The sequence below is a fragment of the Lycium barbarum genome, chromosome 5 (genome assembly GCF_019175385.1).
Source record: "Lycium barbarum isolate Lr01 chromosome 5, ASM1917538v2, whole genome shotgun sequence".
In the NCBI taxonomy this organism is placed as follows: domain Eukaryota; kingdom Viridiplantae; phylum Streptophyta; class Magnoliopsida; order Solanales; family Solanaceae; genus Lycium; species Lycium barbarum.
This window is the reverse complement of record NC_083341.1, coordinates 434,616-456,324: the sequence shown is the minus strand read 5'-3', so window position 1 is coordinate 456,324 and position 21,709 is coordinate 434,616. Positions and strand designations below refer to the sequence as shown.

The 21,709-nt window shown below is 34.7% G+C and overlaps 2 protein-coding genes across 2 annotated transcripts; one reads left to right on the top strand and one right to left on the bottom strand.

Moving 5' to 3' along the window:
* Window positions 1-558: 558 nt before the first annotated feature.
* On the top strand, window positions 559-9,974 carry LOC132639996 (T-complex protein 1 subunit gamma). Its single transcript, XM_060356394.1, has 13 exons — window positions 559-808; window positions 1,783-1,844; window positions 2,837-2,909; window positions 2,997-3,064; window positions 3,280-3,349; window positions 4,798-4,866; window positions 4,943-5,014; window positions 5,700-5,773; window positions 7,145-7,807; window positions 7,885-8,010; window positions 8,109-8,213; window positions 8,297-8,371; window positions 9,527-9,974. The coding sequence occupies exons 1-13, from the start codon at window positions 784-786 to the stop codon at window positions 9,716-9,718; spliced, it is 1,674 nt and encodes a 557-aa protein (XP_060212377.1). The 5' UTR covers window positions 559-783; the 3' UTR covers window positions 9,719-9,974.
* Window positions 9,975-10,293: 319 nt separating this feature from the next.
* Window positions 10,294-18,111, bottom strand: LOC132639995 (uncharacterized). The gene is made up of 5 exons (XM_060356392.1): window positions 17,901-18,111; window positions 12,857-14,890; window positions 11,449-11,882; window positions 10,669-10,738; window positions 10,294-10,535 (listed from the first exon to the last, which is right to left on the bottom strand). Exons 2-5 carry the CDS (start codon window positions 14,719-14,721, stop codon window positions 10,472-10,474), a joined length of 2,433 nt encoding a protein of 810 aa, XP_060212375.1. The 5' UTR covers window positions 14,722-14,890; window positions 17,901-18,111; the 3' UTR covers window positions 10,294-10,471.
* Between the last annotated feature and the right edge of the window lie 3,598 nt (window positions 18,112-21,709).

Sequence of the window (21,709 nt, the reverse complement as noted above, 5' to 3'; positions counted from 1 at the left end):
TTTTTTTTGTTTTAAACTCTACTGAGTTTGAATTCAAAATCTTTAATTTCGTATATCAGCGAATAAAGATTTGTTGGTCCACATATTTTTATTAAGTAGGCGTTTGGCCATAAGAATTATTCACTTTATTCCAGAATTTTTTTCTCACTTTTTTTACTTTTTAGCGTTTGGCCATAAGAATTCCGAATACAACTTAAAGTTGTATTCCGGAATATCAAAAATTCAAAAAACTTGTTTTTCAAAAATTTTCACTTTTTTATAACTACATTTCACTAAAAACTACAATTTCAAAAACTATAGTCAAACACAACTCTAACTCCAATTTCAACTCCAAAATTCCAAAAAAAGTGATTTTTTTTTTTAATTTCTATGGACAAATGGGACCTAAATGAGAAGTTAGAGCAAAAATTAAAGACAGGCAATTAAAGACCAAAATTAAACCAGTACATAGAAAGGACAATCCGCGAAAAAACTTGATGGTAATGGGCTTTTTTGTCTTTTAAAAAGGCTTTTTAGTTTACACCGAAGTATAAAAACCCAAGTGACAAAATATCACTAGGTACTCAGGATAAACACGTAGACAGCGACACACTTGATAATCACCCAAAACCCTTCAAGGGTTTTCTACAAGTTTCAAATAGAGAGTGTTCATTCTTGAGTGAAAAAATAAAAAAACTGAAATCTCTAATATTTGATCATCATACTATAGTGTTCCTTCTTAACCTAGCCCCCTTTAGCAAACCCCAAATAGCAAAAAATAGTTTTCTATTTTAAATCAACAAGATGCATGCCCCAGTTGTTGTTATGCGTAAGTATTTTTTTTTTCACATTTTCTTGTATTTTATGTATACCCATTTCGTTGTTTTTCATGGATTTTGATGGTAAATGTATTGAGATCCGAAATAGTTAGGGTTTGAGGCATAGTTTTTCATTTTAATGTAATTTATGTATGTATACCCTTTTCTTCGTTTTTATGTTAAATGGGGTGAAATGGATTTTGATGGTTAATGTAGTGAGATCCGAAAAAGTTAGGGTTTGAGGTGTAGTTGATTGATAGATTGATCCATTTGGTTGAGTGGATTGAAATTTATGTGGAGAATATATATTTAGCCGACCCCGACATGTTTGGGTTGAACTAATTGATTGTTTGATTGACACGATTTTTTCCTCCGAAAAGCTAGGTCTTTTTGTGCAATATCGATTTTTTAGTCATGGGTTGAGTAAGAATGTTCTCTTGAGCCGAGGGTCTTTCGGAAACACCCTCCCTATATTCCGAGATAGGGGTAAGGTCTGCATACATTTTACCCTCCACAGACCCCACATTGTGGGATTTCACTGGGTATGTTGTTGTTGGGTTGAGTAAGAATGTAAGATGCTTCCAAAGGGTCTTTGAGGATGTAGTGTTTGCTATGGTTTTGTGATTTCTTGTCAATGCTTTATTTTCTAGGACCAATGTCCTCCTAAAAGCTAGGTCTTTTAGTGCAAGATTTATTTTTTTAGTCATGGGTTGAGTAAGAATATAAGATGCCTCCAAGGGGTCTTTGAGGATGTAGCGTTTGTTCTGGTTTTGTGATTTCTTGTCAATGCTTTATTTTCTAGGACCTATGTCCTCCTCCTAAAAGCTAGGTCTTTTAGTGCAAGATTGATTTTTTAGACATGGGCTGAGTAAGAATGTAAGATGCCTCTAAAGGGTCTCTGAGAATGTAGTGTTTGCTAAGGTTTTGAGCTTTTATGTTAATGTTTTAGTTTCGTTTTTTTTCTTACAATGGTTGTATTGAGCAGAGGATTCTATGAAGCGAGAGCAAGGTGGCAAGGTACAGCGGGCGAATATCCAAGCTGCAAAGGTGTGCTTATTTGCCCATTTCTTCTCTGTCTATTTATTAGAATAAGTAAACACAAAAAGAATTTGTATTGTTTGATGTGTTTGCTGATATACCTGGTTTTTACTAGCCGTTAAAATGGTTTGTCTAATGTAAAGAGTGATGTTCCTTCTTGTGAAATTTAATGAAGGAAGAAATTGTTGGTCCTTTGAAATTGCTATGTTTCTGTTTCCTACTAGTTTGAGTTCTTGTCATGCATTTTAAGGATAGTTCACTTGCTTATTCAACCATGCTGACTTGGATTTGACTTGGCTAATTACTTGCTGATATTCTTCTTTCATTTATTTGCTGTGGCTTCATCAGTCAACCTGCGTAATGTGGTTATCTTGTACAAATCTACGCAGGTTGCACTAAAATGCATGTTGACAGGTGTTCCTAAAAGTGGAATTTACTGAGTTGAATGTGTGTTATATAGGGTCCTTCTTCTTCTCATTATGTTGACTAAGCAATCCTCAAAAGCTTTGGTATTGATAATTTTCCTAGGGCAGTATCAACACTATACAGGAATGAATGAGATATTGTAGAATTCTTAGCCGTATTTTGGGTGTTCTTGAAGTTTTAGGAGGCTAGTCTATTTTCTAGGCATTTCTTTGAGTTGCTGCTTCCAACTTAAAACAACAAACTGCATGGAAAATAAAAATAAAAATTATTAAAGAATACATTGGAGAAACAAGGGATTTGTATCCTTCTTCAGTTTCAAATCTTACAAGTGGTTTCTCACCATCTACCAATCTTTGGTGGCCAAAGTTACGCGGTACCTGTGTTGGTGGGAGGTAGTGGGTACTTGGTGGAATAGTCGAGGTGCGCGCAAGCTGGCTTGGACACTACCATCATAAAAAATTAAAGTGGGAACGAGGGAATTATATATATTTGTATATTTTCTCAGAGTTTATAATTATTTTCACTGCTCGTGTTAGTACGTACGTAAGTTCTCTTATGTTTCGTTTTGCTGCCAGGCTGTTGCTGACATTATCCGCACTACTTTGGGTCCACGATCCATGTTAAAAATGCTCCTCGATGCTTCTGGAGGTAAAAAATTTGTACACATATGTCATGGGCATGTCCTCTTACTTGGTAATTTTGGTGTGAGACATGAATATTATTGAATAATTACAGGAATTGTAGTAACCAATGATGGAAATGCAATTCTCCGTGAGCTAGATCTTGCTCACCCTGCAGCAAAGGTATATGCTTTATCTCTATCTCTCTCTCTCTCTCCACCTGCCGACCTCTACACGCATGAGTGTGTGTGTGTTCATTGTTTGGTTCATATATTTTTGTTTTGGTTGTCTTAATCTTTTATTACATGCCTACTAAGGAATATGTTTGTGGTCACGTTGTTGCGTGCTTGCTTTCTTGTTTAAGCTTTCATATTGGTTACATCTTTCTGCTGCTGCAGTCAATGATTGAACTAAGCCGCACCCAAGACGAGGAGGTAGGAGATGGAACAACATCAGTCATTGTCCTTGGTATGGCTCTATTAACTTTCTGTCATTTAGGTGGTTGGTTTTATCAGTTAAATCATTGTCATGCAACTCATTACACACTCACCTCTTTATATGGGGTATCTAACTGTTCATTATAAAAAAAAAATATTTGTTAGGTATCTAACGGTTATTTATGTAAAGCTTAATCAATTGATTCATATTATCCAACTGTTAATCACTTAATTGTTTGAGGGGTTGTACAATTGGTGGTTTCAGCAATCTTAAGTTTCAGTTTGCCTAAATTCTTTATAGATAAGCCACCAGATTCATTCAGATCAATAGCAAACATTTTACGCAGCTCCTATCTGTAACAACTGGACAGTGTAGGAGGAGGGGAGGCGGTGCTGCTGTAGGCACATGAAATATCTATTGACAATCTGGATGTTTCTTCTGCTTAGGTTATTCTGGGTTAATCAAACTTCAGTTTTAAGGCTATCCAGCCGAAACAAATGATCTTTGTAGGTAGTTTTGTTTTCTAGATATGCTTCCAAGGCCATCTAGCAGTACTCTCATTGCGGGAGCACAAGGGAGAGTAACTTGCTCCTACAGTTGAGAGACCATCTTTGGAGTTTATGATCTTTGTAGGTAGTTTTGTTTTCTAGATATGCTTCCAAGGCCATCCAGTACTCTCATTGCGGGAGCACAAGGGAGAGTAACTTGCTCCCACAGCTAGAGCCTGTGACATATAGGTCACACAGAGAAATAGGTCACACAGAGACAACGGTCTTCACCGTTGCTCCAAAGGCTCCCCCTCTATCTTCCCTGACTGAATAGTCCTTCAATATAGCATGTAGATTCAGCAGATTTGGTAGTTCACAATCCTGAATGTTCCTCCTGAAATGAACGTGCCAAGAGTTGTCTTGCCAATTCTGAGAGATGGCGGAGTCTTGATCATCGGCTAACTGGTAAAGGCTTGGAAGGTCATTGTTAGGATGGTCCCTCTAACTATTTCTCTTTCCAAAACTTGATATGATTGCCACTGCCCACTTTGAAAGAGGTGTTCTGGGAGAATTCACTACAGAGTTTCTTCCTTTGCTTTCTTTCTAGATCTGCCAAACAACCTGATAGGAAATTCAACGAAGTACATCAGTATGTTCTATTCTAAAACTCTTTTCTAAAGCCTCAAGCAGTGCATGTTCTGTAAACAATTAGCCTGATTGACTGAACTGGAATGGTACAAGCTGTAATTGCAGTTTAAACCAGATAATAATGGCCCTACTTGGCGTGAGAGAAACAGAAGAGCATTCAAGGCAATGGGAGGAGAAAATTGGACCATTAATTTATTTTAAAATTATTTTTTCGTGAATTAATTTTGAATTAATAAAACAGAGTTAAATTCTGGCACATGGTGGGAAGTGTATCGAAAATATCTATGGTGGCAGCTGCCTACTCTTTTTACAATATTGATTATGTTATCTATATTCTTGAAGCTGGTGAGATGCTCCATGTTGCGGAAGCTTTTATTGACAAAAAGTATCATCCTACTGTAATATGTCGAGGTAACAGATGATCCTTAAGGTTTTATATCCTTCAGCCCAAGTTCTCTGAGATTAATACATTTACTCTTGTGACCAGCTTATGCTAAAGCTCTCGAGGATGCTATTGCCGTGCTTGACAAAATTGCAATGACAATTGACGTTGAAGATCGTAAGTTCCCATTGCTTCTTACATTTCCTTATATTTTCATAACTTCATTGTGAATACTTCTCTATTGTAGTAGTTCCATACCCAAATGGATTAGATAAATACAAGACTGCTAAATTTTTTGGATGTCTTTTCTAGATCTTTTGTAATTTCTCATTTTTGCCCCATGATGAGTTGCTTTTGGGTTTCAGGTAAATTAAGCTAAAACGGAAAAAAGAAATTAGTTGAATTTGCTATTTCTTTTTAGTGCCAAAGAGAACTTGATTTGGTATGGATGCTGGGATTGATGGGTCTAGAAATGGGACCGTAAGCAGAGAAACAACATTATTCAAATAAATTCTTGAAATAGCTTTTTGTTACTAACATTGAATTGAGTATGTGGAAGTTACACACTTACTAATTAAAGAGCACTGGAGTATGATAATCTCATCTCTGGACAAGCTTTACTTTTATGTTGGATGATCAAATTTCTGGGGACTTTTAAGATCAGCCTTTTGTGCGGTTCGTTTAACTTAATCCTCCTTATCTTGGATTTTGATTTTCTCGTTGTTTCCTGCTCTTTTGCAAGTTAAAATTCTTCGTGCTGATATTTTCCAGGAGTAGATTTTATGCATTGTAGCTCATATATAAGTTTTCTAAATGTTCTGTAACATGCATTATTACTCAAAATAATTGCTAACTGTGGCAGGTGAAACAATGTTGGGGCTGGTGAAGAGTTGCATCGGCACAAAATTTACTAGTCAATTTGGGGATTTAATTGCAGTAAGTAATAGTAATTTATTTCTTATACCCCTACCCCCCAGCCCAGAAAAAAGGTTATGAAGAAATGAATTGAAAAACTTTCATCTGAAGGTAGGTAGGTATTTGGAGCGAAATGTCCATATATACTTGTTTTACAGCTGTTTCCATATATCTCTGACTATCTTTGGAAGAAAGTCTCTTTTCTGCTGACCTAGGGAATTTCTTTCATAAAGTTAATCGTTGCAATTCAAGAGAGGAAGTATACTGTTACCATCTCAAAAAAAAAAATCAAGAAAGCTTAGTTCTGCACTATTTCCTAGCAATGAAACAATGCAGTAGTGTGCTCTCAGTTTTCTTCAATCAACTAAAGCCTTGCAAATGCTAAAAAAATTATTTGTTTAACTTAGGTCCCGTTTATTCATAGATACCAAAAAAAATTTCACTGTTTTTTGGAATTTTGGAGTTGTGTTTGGCCATAGTTTTGTGAAATTGTAGCTTTTGGTGAAATGTAGTTGTAAAAAAGTGAATTTGTTTTTTGAAAAACAAGTTTTTTGAGTTTTTGGTATTTCGGAATACAACTTCAACTTGAAGTTGTATTCGGAATTCTCATGGCCAAACCCTGATTCCGGGAAAAAGTGAAAAAAATTTCCGGAATAAAGTGAATAATTCTTATGGCCAAACGGGCTTAGTATTGCATCTTAATTTTGTATAGATAGCTTCTTGTAGAAGGTATGTATGTACTACAACCTACAACCGTAGATATCTTTATCGAGTTATATTTCCCTACATGAAAAGTAACCATGGGTTGAACATCAAGGAGAAAGACATGCATATATATGACTCCTTGACTATTAATATCATAGTTATGCTGAGTTCTTTTACCCCACATTAAAGAATTAATTGTTTGAAGATCAAGAAGAAACACATGCATGACTAGTTGACTGCTAATTTTTTTTATCATTAATACTGGCTGAGTACTAACTTATTCAAACAAAAAGACTAGCTGACTACTAATGTTTCTTATAGTTATATAGATATATTGGTTGTTTTCCTCTCCATAGCGTGCTATTATAATGATTTTAGAAGTTACTTTTGGTGATTTGATTGAGATATTTTTGGAACTGAGACATAGTTGACGTATTTTGTGTATACATATTTTATGGAGGGACATAATGTGATGGAAATTGAACTTCAGATCTCTTGGTTCCAGCACCTCCACATTGGTTTGATAACCAATAGATCAAGTTTTCACTGGTCATAGTTGATTAATATATTGATGAGAGATAGTCGGATTTCTGATTGAAGAAGTCTTCCCTTCAAGAAGTCCTTTACTGCAATAGGATTGAACAGGTCATGTATTTAATGTTGATCATCTGATCTTTATTATCTCAGGATTTATCAATTGATGCCACACGAATGGTTGGCGTGGAACTCGGCCAAGGGTTGCGCGAGGTGGACATCAAGAAGTACATCAAGGTTGAGAAGATTCCCGGTGGGCAGTTGGAAGACTCTGTGGTGCTTAAAGGAGTAATGATGAACAAAGATATAGTTGCCCCTGGCAAAATGAGGAGAAAGATCGTAAACCCTCGCATCATTCTTCTTGATAGTCCTTTAGAGTACAAGAAAGGCGAGAACCAAACCAATGCAGAGCTCCTTAGAGAGGAGGATTGGACTGTCCTCTTGAAAATGGAAGAAGAGTACATTGAGAACATGTGTGCACAGATACTCAAGTTCAAACCAGACGTGGTTATTACTGAAAAGGGGCTTAGCGATCTGGCATGCCATTATCTGAGCAAGGCTGGTGTCAGTGCAATCAGAAGGCTAAGGAAGACAGACAATAACAGAATTGCCAAGGCATGTGGGGCAGTTATTGTTAATAGACCTGATGAGTTGCAAGAATCTGATGTTGGTACTGGTGCTGGTCTGTTTGAGGTGAAAAAAATCGGGGATGAATTCTTTACTTTCATTGTTGATTGCAAGGATCCCAAAGCATGTACTATACTATTAAGGGGTGCGAGCAAAGATCTACTGAATGAAGTAGAAAGAAATCTACAGGTATTTTCTCCACTCCACTGGTTTAACAGGATCTTTATAAATCACACTATTTTGAGCTGTTCCATATGCTTTTGCAGGATGCCATGTCTGTCGCTAGAAACATCATCAAGTGTCCTAAACTGGTCCCCGGTGGTGGTGCCACAGAGTTAACTGTATCTGCCATGTTAAAGCAGAAAAGTTCATCTGTTGAAGGCATAGAAAAGGTAAGTCGTGTTCTTCAAGTTAGTGCTATTCTCTTTGTGGAAATTGAAAAAAGCAAACGGATGCTAAAATTTTCATCCTTCCATTGTCATATATGCAGTGGCCTTATGAAGCTGCCGCAATTGCTTTTGAAGCTATACCACGAACATTAGCTCAGAACTGTGGTGTGAATGTGATTCGTACTATGACCGCTCTTCAAGGAAAGGTGCAAATTTACATTTTTGAGGTGGATATGCTGCCTTAGTATATATTTGTGTTCTTCATCTAATTCTTTTCATATACATATAGCATGGAAGCGGTGAGAATGCATGGATAGGCATAGACGGAAACACCGGTGAGATTGCTGACATGAAAGAGCGAAAGGTATGATATTAAGTTCTTCCTCATATACTCCAACCTCCTGCTCGCATAAGAACTAGACAAGGAACTTTGGGGTACACATTTGTATGTGTAAAAGTTGTAAAATTAGATTTTGTTAGGTGAATGAAGAGTAAATATATGTTTGGTTCTAAAAAATTATCGGATAGTGAGATAGAAATTCCTCCGTTTCAATCTGTATGTCTTATAGCCTGTTTGGCCAAGCTTTTAAATTCAGCTTATTTTAAAAAGTACTTTTTTTCAAAAGTACGTACTGTTGGCTAAAAGCAGTTTGTGTTCGGCCAATTAATTTAAAAAGTACTTTTAAGCAGCAATTAGTGTTTGGCCATGCTTATACTTTTAAAAAGTGCTTCTAAGAGCCTGTTTGGATGGGCTTAAAAAAAGCAGCACAGCTTATAAGCTGCTTTAGATAAGTTAAGCCAAACGGGCTCAATTATTTTTTTGGGCTCATTTTAAGCATAAAATGGCTTTATGCTGGCCAGCCAAACGCTCAAAAAAGCTGAAAACAGCTCATAAGCTGTTTTTAGCAACATATAAGCCAATCCAAACGGGCTCTAAGTGTATTCTTCTCAAAAGTACTTTTCAAGCACTCTGGGCAATATTTTTTTTAGCTTCTGAAAAGCTGCTTCTGCTACTCCCCAAAAGCACTTATTTTTACCCAAAAGCTTGGCCAAACACCTCACTTGTTATAATAAGCACTTATTATAAAAATAAGTACTTTTGGGGGAAAAATAAGCTTGGCCAAACAGGCTAGTAGTTTGGCTGGGCATGGGGTTCAAGAAAGTAAAGAAGACTTTTGAATTTGGTGTTAAACTAAAGTTATGTATAACGGGACAGAATGCCCTTTAATCTTGTGGTCTTAAACATGCCATGTGGGATGTTGAAATTAAAGAGTTGCCAAATTAGGAAAGAGCATTCTTTTTAAAGCAGACTAAAATGAAAAGTAACACAAACAAATTGAAACCGAGGAGTAAGAGATTAACTTTAAATAGAGAGTGCTTTTGTAATAGGCTTTATAATTGAGTCACTAAACCTTGCTCTTCATTATGTTAGAATAAATTTTTATTGCGGTCAACTCTGCAGAATTATGAGTAATAAAATTTAGGATCTTATACTAATTCGACAAACTTTGATATCCAGATATGGGATGCCTATGCAGTAAAAGCACAGGCTTTTAAAACTGCCATTGAAGCTGCTTGCTTACTTCTGAGAATTGATGATATTGTGAGTGGAATAAAGAAGAAGCAGGCCCCTGGAGCAGGTCAAGGTCCATCAAAACCAAAAATCGACGAAGAAGGCGATGCAGACAATGATCAGCTAATTCCAGAATGAACATGACACCCCATGCTGCACTGGAATGCTTTGGAAATTCAGACTGCAGCTGAAAACATTTGAAGTTGTCATCTAATAGGGACTTTAGTAGATGCTACCCCTGACATTCGAATTTTTTGTGCTTGACGTGTAACATCTGCTGTTTTAACTAGGATTGTTCGAAATTTTTGTGCTTGACATGTAACTTCTGCTGTTTTGACTAGTGGCAGTTGTTGGTTGTCAATATTCGTGTTTATTTGAAATCGATTTTTCTTCAGTTTTGAGGTTCTATTAATTAATTTTGGTCTTGAAGAACGACGCTCTATGTGGTGGTTATTAAATCATGTAGGGCAAAGTCATTCAACTGAGCTGCTTCTATGGAAGCAAATGCTGAGTTCATTATTTGCAAATACTGAACATTAGTATTTGAAGTACTGGTGGTATATTAAAAAAATTGTTTAAAGAGTATTTCAGAAGAAATAATGATTTTCATTCACAACTATTTAAGCTTACTTTTAAGTGAAATTCTTGTCCAAATACAGTTTCAACTTTTACTTATTTGACTGACAATTTGAAAGAGGATAAAACTTTAGCAGTTGTGTCCACGAGTGATCAAACATATAATTGTAAGTTTGTAACACACTAATGTTAGGCCATGAATTTATTCAATAGGATATACAAATGACCACAGCACGATTTTGGTCTCCGACCAGTTCAAGACTAAAGATCTCTCAATAAAGTTAATAGAATAGATAATATATCATATAAATGTATTTATCGTGGTCGGAGCTTGGGTCTAACTGTGATCACTCCAGGCCTTCTCTCCTCATAATGATATCTGCAGAACATGATATTAAACATTCACTTAGGTTATTGACGGGGAAAAATGAGCATTTGCTAACTGTTGACTTAGCAAATGCGTATAAACAGCACTTCGAGGACCTATATGTCGAAAAGGAAGAGAAAAATACCCGTTCTCCATGAGAAAGCTTCTTATAAACGTTGGAAGGGCAGGTTGTCCCCGGCTATGAATACCTTTACCTGCGAAATTGCATACAACAACGCTTCACACTAGTCAGGTAATGGACAGCAAAGAGACAATCCATGATGCACTAGTAGCAAAAGAGGCTCAAATTGAAAAACTAAAAAACCAAGCTACGATCCATGAGAAGTTATGCCACACTGGAAAGTATGATAAATATAAACAAGTATGTGTTATTATAGGAAAGCTAATATATATGCATGACGCTATGATCAGGTAACATGTAAGAGATTGAGCTCCATGAATATGATTCATTAGGTATCAACTATCAAGCATAGAAAGTCACAGCAGGCTACTCAGTCTTCCTATTAAAAGCAAAAATGCACCATTTTCATGACGGTTCCAGATTACAGAATTCCTAGAGCTAAATAAATAGAGAGAATGGTGAAGAGCTAGACATCCACATAGATATAAGAACAAAGGCGGATCCATGATATTTATGGGTTCTGGATTATACAACTTTCTGCTTACTGGGTCAATTATTTATACATATTAAATTGAATCTTACCACAAATATATGTCTTAAGTCAAAGCTACTGGGTTCTGTCGAACCAATAACTATAGCGGTGCCTCCGCCCGTGAGTAAGAACAGGTTTAAACATGCTCAACTTATATCTACAACCACATTGAAGACATATTGCTGGTGAATACATCTTGACTTGTAGGATGCATCATATCCTTGAAGAAACATTTTTCAAGAGGAATATACCTGTAATGACCTCCAAGAAAGCTGGTCGCTGCTTATTCAATAGGGACGCGAATAAGTTCACATTATGGCCTGCAGACTCGAATAAGTTCACATTATGGCCTGCAGACTCGAATAAGTTCACATTACGGCCTGTAGACTCGAATAAGTTCACTTGATTCACATGGACAGCACGATTCTGTGTCATCTGAGATTCGATCTTTTGCAAATGTTCTTGTAAGGCTTGAACTGCCTCTGTTGCATGAAGACCATGCAAGTCCAATGTCCATTGATCATTCTTACAGTTGCGGGCAATCAAAATTTTCTTTGCTGCCTGGGAATTTAACCTGTTAGCAACAACCCGCTCTTCTTTGGCTTTCAGAGAAAAATGTTGGGCAGATACGTGGTCACCTCTGCGATAGGCCTCACTGGCAGCCTTAGAATGTTGAGCTGCTGACCTGTTTATAGAAGAAAAGAGGATTTCAGAATCGATTAAATAATAACCAGGATAAGAGCTTAACACGTTCAAAACCATGTAACTTCTAATAATATTACGGCTGCAATGATAATATAAGAAAGAACGAAGATGATTTGTTTCATCACAATACTGTTGCATAACTTACTTTGTTTAAAAGTCGATATCTGCTGTTGAAGTCGTTTGGCCTCTAAAATTTCTCCCAATGTTTCATACTAAAATATGCCATCTCCAAGTAGGCCAGATATAATTAATTATCTTTATTTAAGAACCAAACCTAGCAGAGCTTTGAGAAGATATCTTTTGTTCAGAGGATCTTAGAGGGAATATCACTTCAAATACAGAAAAATCACGAACAAAAGAAACGTTCACCAACTACCACTGTCTCCCCCGTATGTAAAATAAAAGATACTAAATACCCTTTTGTGAAAAACACACTTAATGTACCAGTCTTAGCTGCCCCAATTAGTATCTGCACCAATAGATGAATGAGATCTTTGATATTTAATTAGTGGAGGATTTAGACTATGCCCTATCCTTGTGCTTTAGCTATAAATTGTCTGCATCCCATCTTTCCTACTTCTCTATTTACTTCGAAAAAGGAGTTAATACCGATTATCGGTAAAAGAAAGGAAGGGGTAGATGGAAAGGGTATTGGAATTCTTTTTCCTGTCACGGATGTCTTCTTATCTCTTTTTGACTCCTCAAATTGGGGCATGGTTCAAATTTTTGAATCAGGGTTTTAATCATTTGGTGAAAATCATAATGATTTTGGTTTCTCAATCAAGTTACTGGCCTGAACAAAACCCAGCCAATGCTTGACCCTTTGCTAGTATATTTTGTCCTTGTCTTCAGTATAAACTATCTTTGCAATCTTAAATGAAATAAAAAGCACGGAAGCAAAGAAATAGCCATTCAAAAGGTAAACGCCTATGGACAAGTGCAAGTAAAACCTACCTTGTCATCTTCATGGCGTCCTTCCGATGGATCGAGTAAATATCATCCTCTTCCCACTCAGGCTCAACCGGTACAAACATCATACTCCCCATTGCTCCATCAAAATGAAGTTTGTTCTCATGAGAAACACAGTTGCTCATTAGTTCTCGACTGTTGCTCTGAAGACACTTAGCAAGTGCATCGCTCAATTCGTCTAGATTCATGCTGTCTGTAGCAGCAAATTTACTAGTGGTCGTAAAAGAATCCTTATTACTAGACTTCACTCCTTCAGTATCTGTGTCTACTTCTCTAAGCTTTTGCATGGAGGGAGTATCTGCTTCTTTTGGAGTCAAGGATTTGTCAATATCAAATCCATTATCAGGAGATACCATTGCTTCCAACAATGTTAAGGCCGTACTGAAATCATTTACACCAGACATGACAAATGTTAAGGCCGTACTGAAATCATTTACACCAGACATGACATCCACAATCAAGGTGTCATCAGCCCATGGATGGATTTCCTTAAGCTTTTGACACACCTCATGAAAATCTCTTTCTTTGATAAAACCATCACTCTGGCTGAGACGAGAATTGCCAACTAGTATAAGATTTGCATCAGACCCTTTATTAGCCATTAAAGATGGAGAACTTACAGATGGTACCAGCATGGATGGAAAAGGCTTCTCCAGCATTGCTCCAATGCTTTGAGATGGATCACTTAATGAAGTGGCAGGAACGGATAAGTGAGGAAAGGTCTCTCTTTCAGGCTCTGGCTCAATATCTTGTTGCTTCAGTCTCTCATTAAGGTCAAATGCAGCCCAACCAGTCAAGGATTTGTCAATATCAAATCCATTATCAGGAGACACCATTGCTTCCAACAATGTTAAGGCCATGCTGAAATCATTTACGCTAGACATGACATCCACAATCAAGGTGTCATCAGCCCATGGATGGATTTCCTTGAGCTTTTGACACACCTCATGAAAATCTCTTTCTTTGATAAAACCATCACTCTGGCTGAGACGAGAATTGCCAACTTGTATAAGATTTGCATCAGACCCTTTATTAGCCATTAAAGATGGAGAACTTACAGATGGTACCAGCATGGATGGAAAAGGCTTCTCCAGCATTGCTCCAATGCTTTGAGATGGATCACTTAATGAAGTGGCAGGAACGGATAAGTGAGGAAAGGTCTCTCTTTCAGGCTCTGGCTCAATATCTTGTTGCTTCAGTCTCTCATTAAGGTCAAATGCAGCCCAACCAGTCAAGGATTTGTCAATATCAAATCCATTATCGGGAGACACCATTGCTTCCAACAATGTTAAGGCCATGCTGAAATCATTTACGCTAGCCATGACATCCACAATCAAGGTGTCATCAGCCCATGGATGGATTTCCTTGAGCTTTTGACACACCTCATGAAAATCTCTTTCTTTGATAAAACCATCACTCTGGCTGAGACGAGAATTGCCAACTTGTATAAGATTTGCATCAGACCCTTTATTAGCCATTAAAGATGGAGAACTTACAGATGGTACCAGCATGGATGGAAAAGGCTTCTCCAGCATTGCTCCAATGCTTTGAGATGGATCACTTAATGAAGTGGCAGGAACGGATAAGTGAGGGAAGGTTTCTCTTTCAGGCTCTGGCTCAATATCTTGTTGCTTCAGTCTCTCATTAAGGTCAAATGCAGCCCAACCAGACAAGGGTTTGTCAATATCAAATCCATTATCGGGAGACACCATTGCTTCCAACAATGTTAAGGCCGTACTGAAATCATTTACGCCAGCCATGACATCCACAATCAAGGTGTCATCAGCCCATGGATGGATTTCCTTGAGCTTTTGACACACCTCAGAAGTCTTATCCTTCCTCCCAGACATTTTCTTATGTAGAGGGCTTGTCACACTCAGTAGAAGCAGCCATCTTTAAGTTGAGATAGAAAGCACTTAAATCATTTTAAGCGCCACACCACCACTTCTCCTTAATTCAAGCTTAAATTCCGGCTCCGGGTTTTGGGAAAAAATGATAGCTTTACTGAAAGAGTTTAAACTGCAGAGAAAATTAAAACTTAAATTACAAACAAAAGCTAATACTAGAATATAAGGCTGGTTACAAATTAATGTCTAACTTTGAAGGGTCCGAATTCATTCTAGACTCGGTCTACATTTTTTCCCTTTTTAATTCTATGGTTTAACAGCTAGCTTATGCGCACCTCGACCAATTTAACAAATAGCCTGCACAACCCACAAGGACACAAGCATAGGTTGCCAACGTAATCTTCCCCTTACGACCTTTTGTCAGTCGATCTTTATACAAATTAATTCTAGATCTTCAATCCCATTAAGACTTTATTTTGGTTCTCTAAGTTCTACAGCCACACTCGAAGAACAAAAATTTCAGTTTAAAGCAGTACGGTATTTACCTTTGCACTTATACATAGAAGTTAAAACCAATCATCTTTATAAAGCTTATCTCCTGCAACAATCACCTCAGCAAAAACATTGGCTTTCTATATTTTCAGAATCTTTGCAGCATTCAGAAGCAGCAAAACCTAACTTTAGCTAAGAATTTAGGAAAACAAAAACTAACATATATTCCTGTTTGAAATCTTAACGTCCTAAAATAATCAACTTCAGTAAAATTTTAATTTTTTTTAACTACTTTGAAACCTCGGCAGCAGTAAAATATTCAGCCTTTTCTTTCTTTTTTTGGAGGTTAGATATAAAGCATTAAAAATCCAACCTTTAGCTAAATTTTAGGACAACTATAACTAAGGTATAATCCTGTTCGAAACCTTAACGTCCTACAATAATCCACCTTTAGTAACATTTAGAAGTATAATGTTTAACAACTTCAAAACCTTTGTAAAATCCAACCATTTTTTTTAGCAGTAAAAATCCACCCTTTAGCTAAAATTTAAGAAAAGCTACAAAGATCAATGCCCAACTATAATCATCTTCACTAAATTACTACTAATTTTTTACAATTTACAAAACCTATATACCATTCAGAAACAGCAAAAATCCAATCTATCTATTGTTCTTTTGATAAAGCAGTAAATAATCCAGCCTTTAGCTAATAGTTTAAGAAAAAAAATATATAAGCAGGAATGAAGGGTAAACTAGTCAATATACCTTCAATTCACTTCAATTAATTGAAGGTTAAATGTGCTTAGTCAGATATCAAAAGATCAAAATTAGAATTTATCACTAATTGACGGACTAAAAATGCCATTAAACCTAAACAGTAAATAATCCAACCCTTAGCTAATCAATTTAAGAAAAAGAGTTACAGTAGCAGCAATGAAGGCTAAACTAGTCAATATACCTTTGATTAAAAGGTTAAACGTGCTTACAAGATCAAAGTTAGACTATATCAATAATTGAGGGACTAAAAATGCTATTAAACCTAAAAAGTAAATAATCCAACCTTTAACTAATTTAATTTAAGAAAAATGGTTGCAGTCAACATATATAAGCAGGAACCAAGGGTTAACTAGTCAATATACCTCCAATTAAAAGGTTAAATGTGCTTAGTTAGATATCAAAAGATCAAAGTTAGACTATATCAATAATTGAGGGACTAAAAATGCTAGTAAACCTAAACAGTAAAAATCCAACCTTTAGCTAAATTTTAGGACAACTATAACTAAGATATAATCCTGTTCGAAACGTTAACGTCCTACAATAATCCACCTTTAGTAACATTTAGGAGTACAATTTTTAACAACTTCAAAAACTTTGTATCACTCAGAAGCTGTAAAAATCCAACCATTTTTTTAAGCAGTAAAAATCCACCCTTTAGCTAAAATTTAAGAAAAGCTACAAAGATCAATGACCAACAAAAATCATCTTCACTAAATTAATAGTAATTTTTTACAAATTACAAAACGTTTATACCATTCAGAAACAGCAAAACTCCAATCTTTCTATTGTTCTTTTGATAAAGCAGTAAATAATCCAACCTTTAGCTAATAGTTTAAGAAAAAAAAACATGTATAAGCAGGAATGAAGGGTAAACTAGTCAATATACCTTCAATTAATTGAAGGCTAAACATACTTAGTCAGATATCACCTATGTTGCTCGGACTCTCCAAAAATGATGTCGCACTCATGTCGGATCCTTCAAAAATGCACTACTTTTGGAGGATCCGACACGCACCCGTGTTCATTTTTGAAGAGTCCGAGTAACATAGGATATCACAAGATCAAAATTAGAATTTATCAATAATTGAGGGACTAAACAGTACAACTCCAACCTTTAGCTAATTTAATTTAAGAAAAATAGTTGCAGTAAACATATATAAGCATGATCCAAGGGTTAGCTAGTCAATATGAAGGTTAAACATGCTTAGTCAGATATCACAAGATCAAAGTTAGACTATATCAATAATTGAGGGACTAAAAATGCTATTAAACCTAAACAGTAAATAATCCAACCTTTTAGCTAGTTTAATTTAAGAAAAATAGTTGCAGTAAACATATATAAGCATGATCCAAGGGTTAACTAGTCAATATACCTTCAATTAAAAGGTTAAATGTGCTTAGATCAAAGTTAGACTATATCAATAATTGAGGGACTAAAAATGCTATTAAACCTAAACAGTAAATAATCCAACCTTTTAGCTAGTTTAATTTAAGAAAAATAGTTGCAGTAAACATATATAAGCATGATCCAAGGGTTAGCTAGTCAATATGAAGGTTAAACATGCTTAGTCAGATATCACAAGATCAAAGTTAGACTATATCAATAATTGAGGGACTAAAAATGCTATTAAACCTAAACAGTAAATAATCCAACCTTTTAGCTAGTTTAATTTAAGAAAAATAGTTGCAGTAAACATATAAAAGCATGATCCAAGGGTTAACTAGTCAATATACCTTCAATTAAAAGGTTAAATGTGCTTAGATCAAAGTTAGACTATATCAATAATTGAGGGACTAAAAATGCTATTAAACCTAAACAGTAAATAATTCAAACTTTTAGCTACTTTAATTTAAGAAAAATAGTTGCAGTAAACATATATAAGCATGATCCAAGGGTAAACTAGTCAATATACCTTGTTAGGAATACGAAAAAATCAGGAAAAGCTGAACCGGAGATATCGTATCCAAGGAGTGAATAAAGAGATCGGAGATCGGTTGTTAACGGCGGCGGAGACGGCGGATGAAAGGAATCTCCGGCAATCCATAAACGGTTTGTTAATTTTCCGATTGAATCTCCGGCGAGAAGAAAATAGGAGAGAAGAGAGAGAGAGAGAGAGAAGAATATAATAAATTGATATTTTATTATTCGGATAATATATAGTACTAGCATTTTTGTCGTTATTTGGTAAATTATGATTTTAGTATGATATTAAGCATATTTAACTTTAAATCAATTGAAATTCGTGCTTTTGGTCTTTTAGGTAAGAAATATGTAAAATTTAAACTCGTTTTAAAATTATATTATCGTCAAATATAATACTCTCATCGTATTTGACTGGATATCAAGTTTAAGAAAGAAAGAGAAAGACTTTTGAATCTTATGGTATAAAATAAGTTAAAAAAAATTTGTGACTAGAATTTTTTTTATTAAGAGTAAAATGAAAATTTTAGAGTTAAATTGTTTTTAGATATTGAAAAGTGTCATTTTTTTACGGACTAAAAAGGAAAAAATGTCATATAAATTGAAACGAAGAGAGTTACGTATAGGTATATTTTAATTTTGATCCTTATGATATCTGACGAAGCACATTTGAACTTCAATTAATCAAAAGTTATGCTTTTAGTCCATTTGTGTGAAATATATGTTGTATTTGAACTATTTTTAGAACTATATTACTGTCAATATAATAAGGAATTATACACAAGAAATGATGGGTAATAGCACACTTGTGATGACACTTTTGGAAAATTTGGAACCAAAAACCATATCTAAGATGCCTATGTGGAGAGGATAAATGCCTAACTTTTCATATACTTAATTATTATTTTTAATAACATCATACATTACTTTTAGGTCATGTCTGGCCAACGTATTGTCAAAATCTCTAAGCCTTTTTCTTTTTCTTAACTTTAGCTTTTGTGAGAAGCTTTTTCTTGCTTTTACCTCTATTATTGTTTTTCATTCTTTTGCATAAGAAAATTAAGCTTTTAGCGAGTAAGAAGAGGAGAAGACAGGTACCGAAGAAATGCCATGAAGTTATATAGTAGTATTGAATTTGTAAACATAAAACGTGTGAAATTTTATTGATTATGTTTCAATCAAATATTGTTTATAATTGGTTCAAATATGTTTAATTTCAACAATTCAGAAGCTCCCGTGATCATAATTTTATTATTATTTATGCAAACATTTAGAATATTATTTTTAGATGAGAGAAAAGAAAATGATCATTAATTCGATGGGGGTGCATCCTCCTTTTGGCTAGAGTATATTTGATATGACGAAAAATATATTCTTGACAAATAACATTTTGGCGTTTGACTAATTTATACGTGAAAGATAGTCTTTACTAAATGGAGAAAATAACAATCTTTTATTATGAACGAACGTTAAATTGATTATGAATATTAAAGGGTTCCCACTATTAATAATCGAAACTTTTAACACTTTCATATTATTGTTGACAATTGTGTTTATTCTCTATCTTTCGACCAAAAAAAAAAAAAAACTCTATACATCGTTTTTGAGGATTATCATATCATATGTTACTCAATTTAGTATGATATTTTCAGTTTATAGTGAAAATTGGCGAAGTGGAGAAAACAATCATATGGTTTTCAATTATTCGTCCATTGTCCACTCTTATGGTGAAAATTTCAGTGGAATGTGATAAAAAAGATGATGAATAATTGTATTAAAGCGTCTTTTAAAAAAAGACAACCTTTTCTGATCTCATTCAATGCAAAACATTATGAAAAGTGGCTATATCATCTTTGCATGCACCTTTTTAAAGTTGGAGTTACGAAAAGGTATTAAGGGCTCGTTTGGTTTTCCACACACTAACAAAATAATTCTAGCATAAAATTTCATTGAAGTAATTCTCTAATTGGTTGGTTGTATAAGAAAAAATAATCGCCGCATAACTTAATACAACACGTAGTTGGATTTATTAAACTCCGCATAGGTAATGCAAGAATATGTATCTTATTTTATGTACGATAGAATGCAACCGAAAGATTTAAAAAAATGCTTTAAGTAATCGGTATACACATAATACTCTTATTGATGGATTATGTAATAATATCCTATTTATGGCATTTTCGAGTTAGAATTGAATTCATATCCGAAAATCTTAATATACCCAACGCTTTTATTTATGTTGAACGGCTTCCAACTAATTGTCAAATAAAGCTATATGTGCTTAAATTTCTAGCTAAAAAGCATTTCATGAAGCAAACATTCCGATAATTCATCCTTTACATAATACTTGACTTTTTCATGCGTAAGATCACAAAAAGCATTCCCTATTCGGAGATTGACTTTTCTTTATCCTCTTCTCACATAACAACCATATCTTATTAATTTCCGCAAAAATAATGATATAATCCTAGTAAGGAGCCTTAATTGTAATTGTACTTCAAATTCTTTGAGTTTAATATTTCCAAAGCCGGACTGGCAGGTGGAAAAAACAAAGAAGGGAAAGGAGGTTACAGACAAAAGAAAATATCACTGAGGCCGAGAACTTGTGAGAGTGTTGTGACTTAATTATTGAAATGACAGTTCGGTGCATGAAGTATTCCGTATTCATACAGGGTTCGAAAAGGGTCTTATTTTAAGGGGGTGTGATGTAAATGACCTATCGTGACATAAGCATCAGTAGCTATTTCACGTCTCGAACCGTGACCAATAGATCAAACCACAGAAAAAACTTTACCGTTGCTCCAAGGGAATGTGATGTAGGCTGCCTATCCTGACACAAATATATTGGCTTATTAACCTATAATAGATCACAAAAGAATAATTTTATTGTTGCTTCAAAACCCCCTTTATGTGACATGATCATTATCCAATTAAAAAAAGATATTGTTCTCCTTTAAACAACTGGGGAATAATGATCATACTAAAGAAGAAGCTTCTTATCTCACTGATTGCCCTCATAAGCATTTGAATCTCCGGCAATCCATAAACGGTTTGTTAATTTTCCGATTGAATCTCCGGCAAGAAGAAAATAGAGAGAAAAAGACGAAGAAGAAAGTACAATCAAATTGATATTTTATTATTCGGATAATATATAGTACTAGCATTTTTGTCGTTATTTGGTAAATTATGTTTTTAGTATGATATTATGCATATTTAACCTTAAATCAATTGAAATTCGTGCTTTTGGTCTTTTAGGTAAGAAATATGTAAAATTTAAACTCTTTTTAGAACTATATTACCGTCGAATATAATGCTCTCTCTGTATTTGACTGGATATAAAGTTTAAAAAAGAAAGAAAAAGACTTTTGAATCTTATGGTCTAAAACAAGCTAAAAAACTTTTGTGACTAGAAATCTTTTTATTAAGAGTAAATTGAGAATTTTAGAGTTAAATTGTTTTTAGATATAGAAAAGTGTCATTTTTTTTACTGATTAAAAAGGAAAAAATGTCATATAAATTGAAACGAAGAGAGTTGCGTATAGGTATATTCTAATTTTGATCCTTGTGATATCTGACGAAGCATTTTTGAACTTCAATTAATCAAAATTTATGCTTTTAGTCCATTTGTGTAAAATATATGTTGTATTTGAACTATTTTTAGAACTATATTACTGTCAATATAATTATGGAATAATAATACAAACTTAACATAACATGTGAGAAATTAAGTGACGAAACGATTAATAATTATTGTAAATTTATAAATATACACGAATAATTTGATAAAAGATGCACATTTCA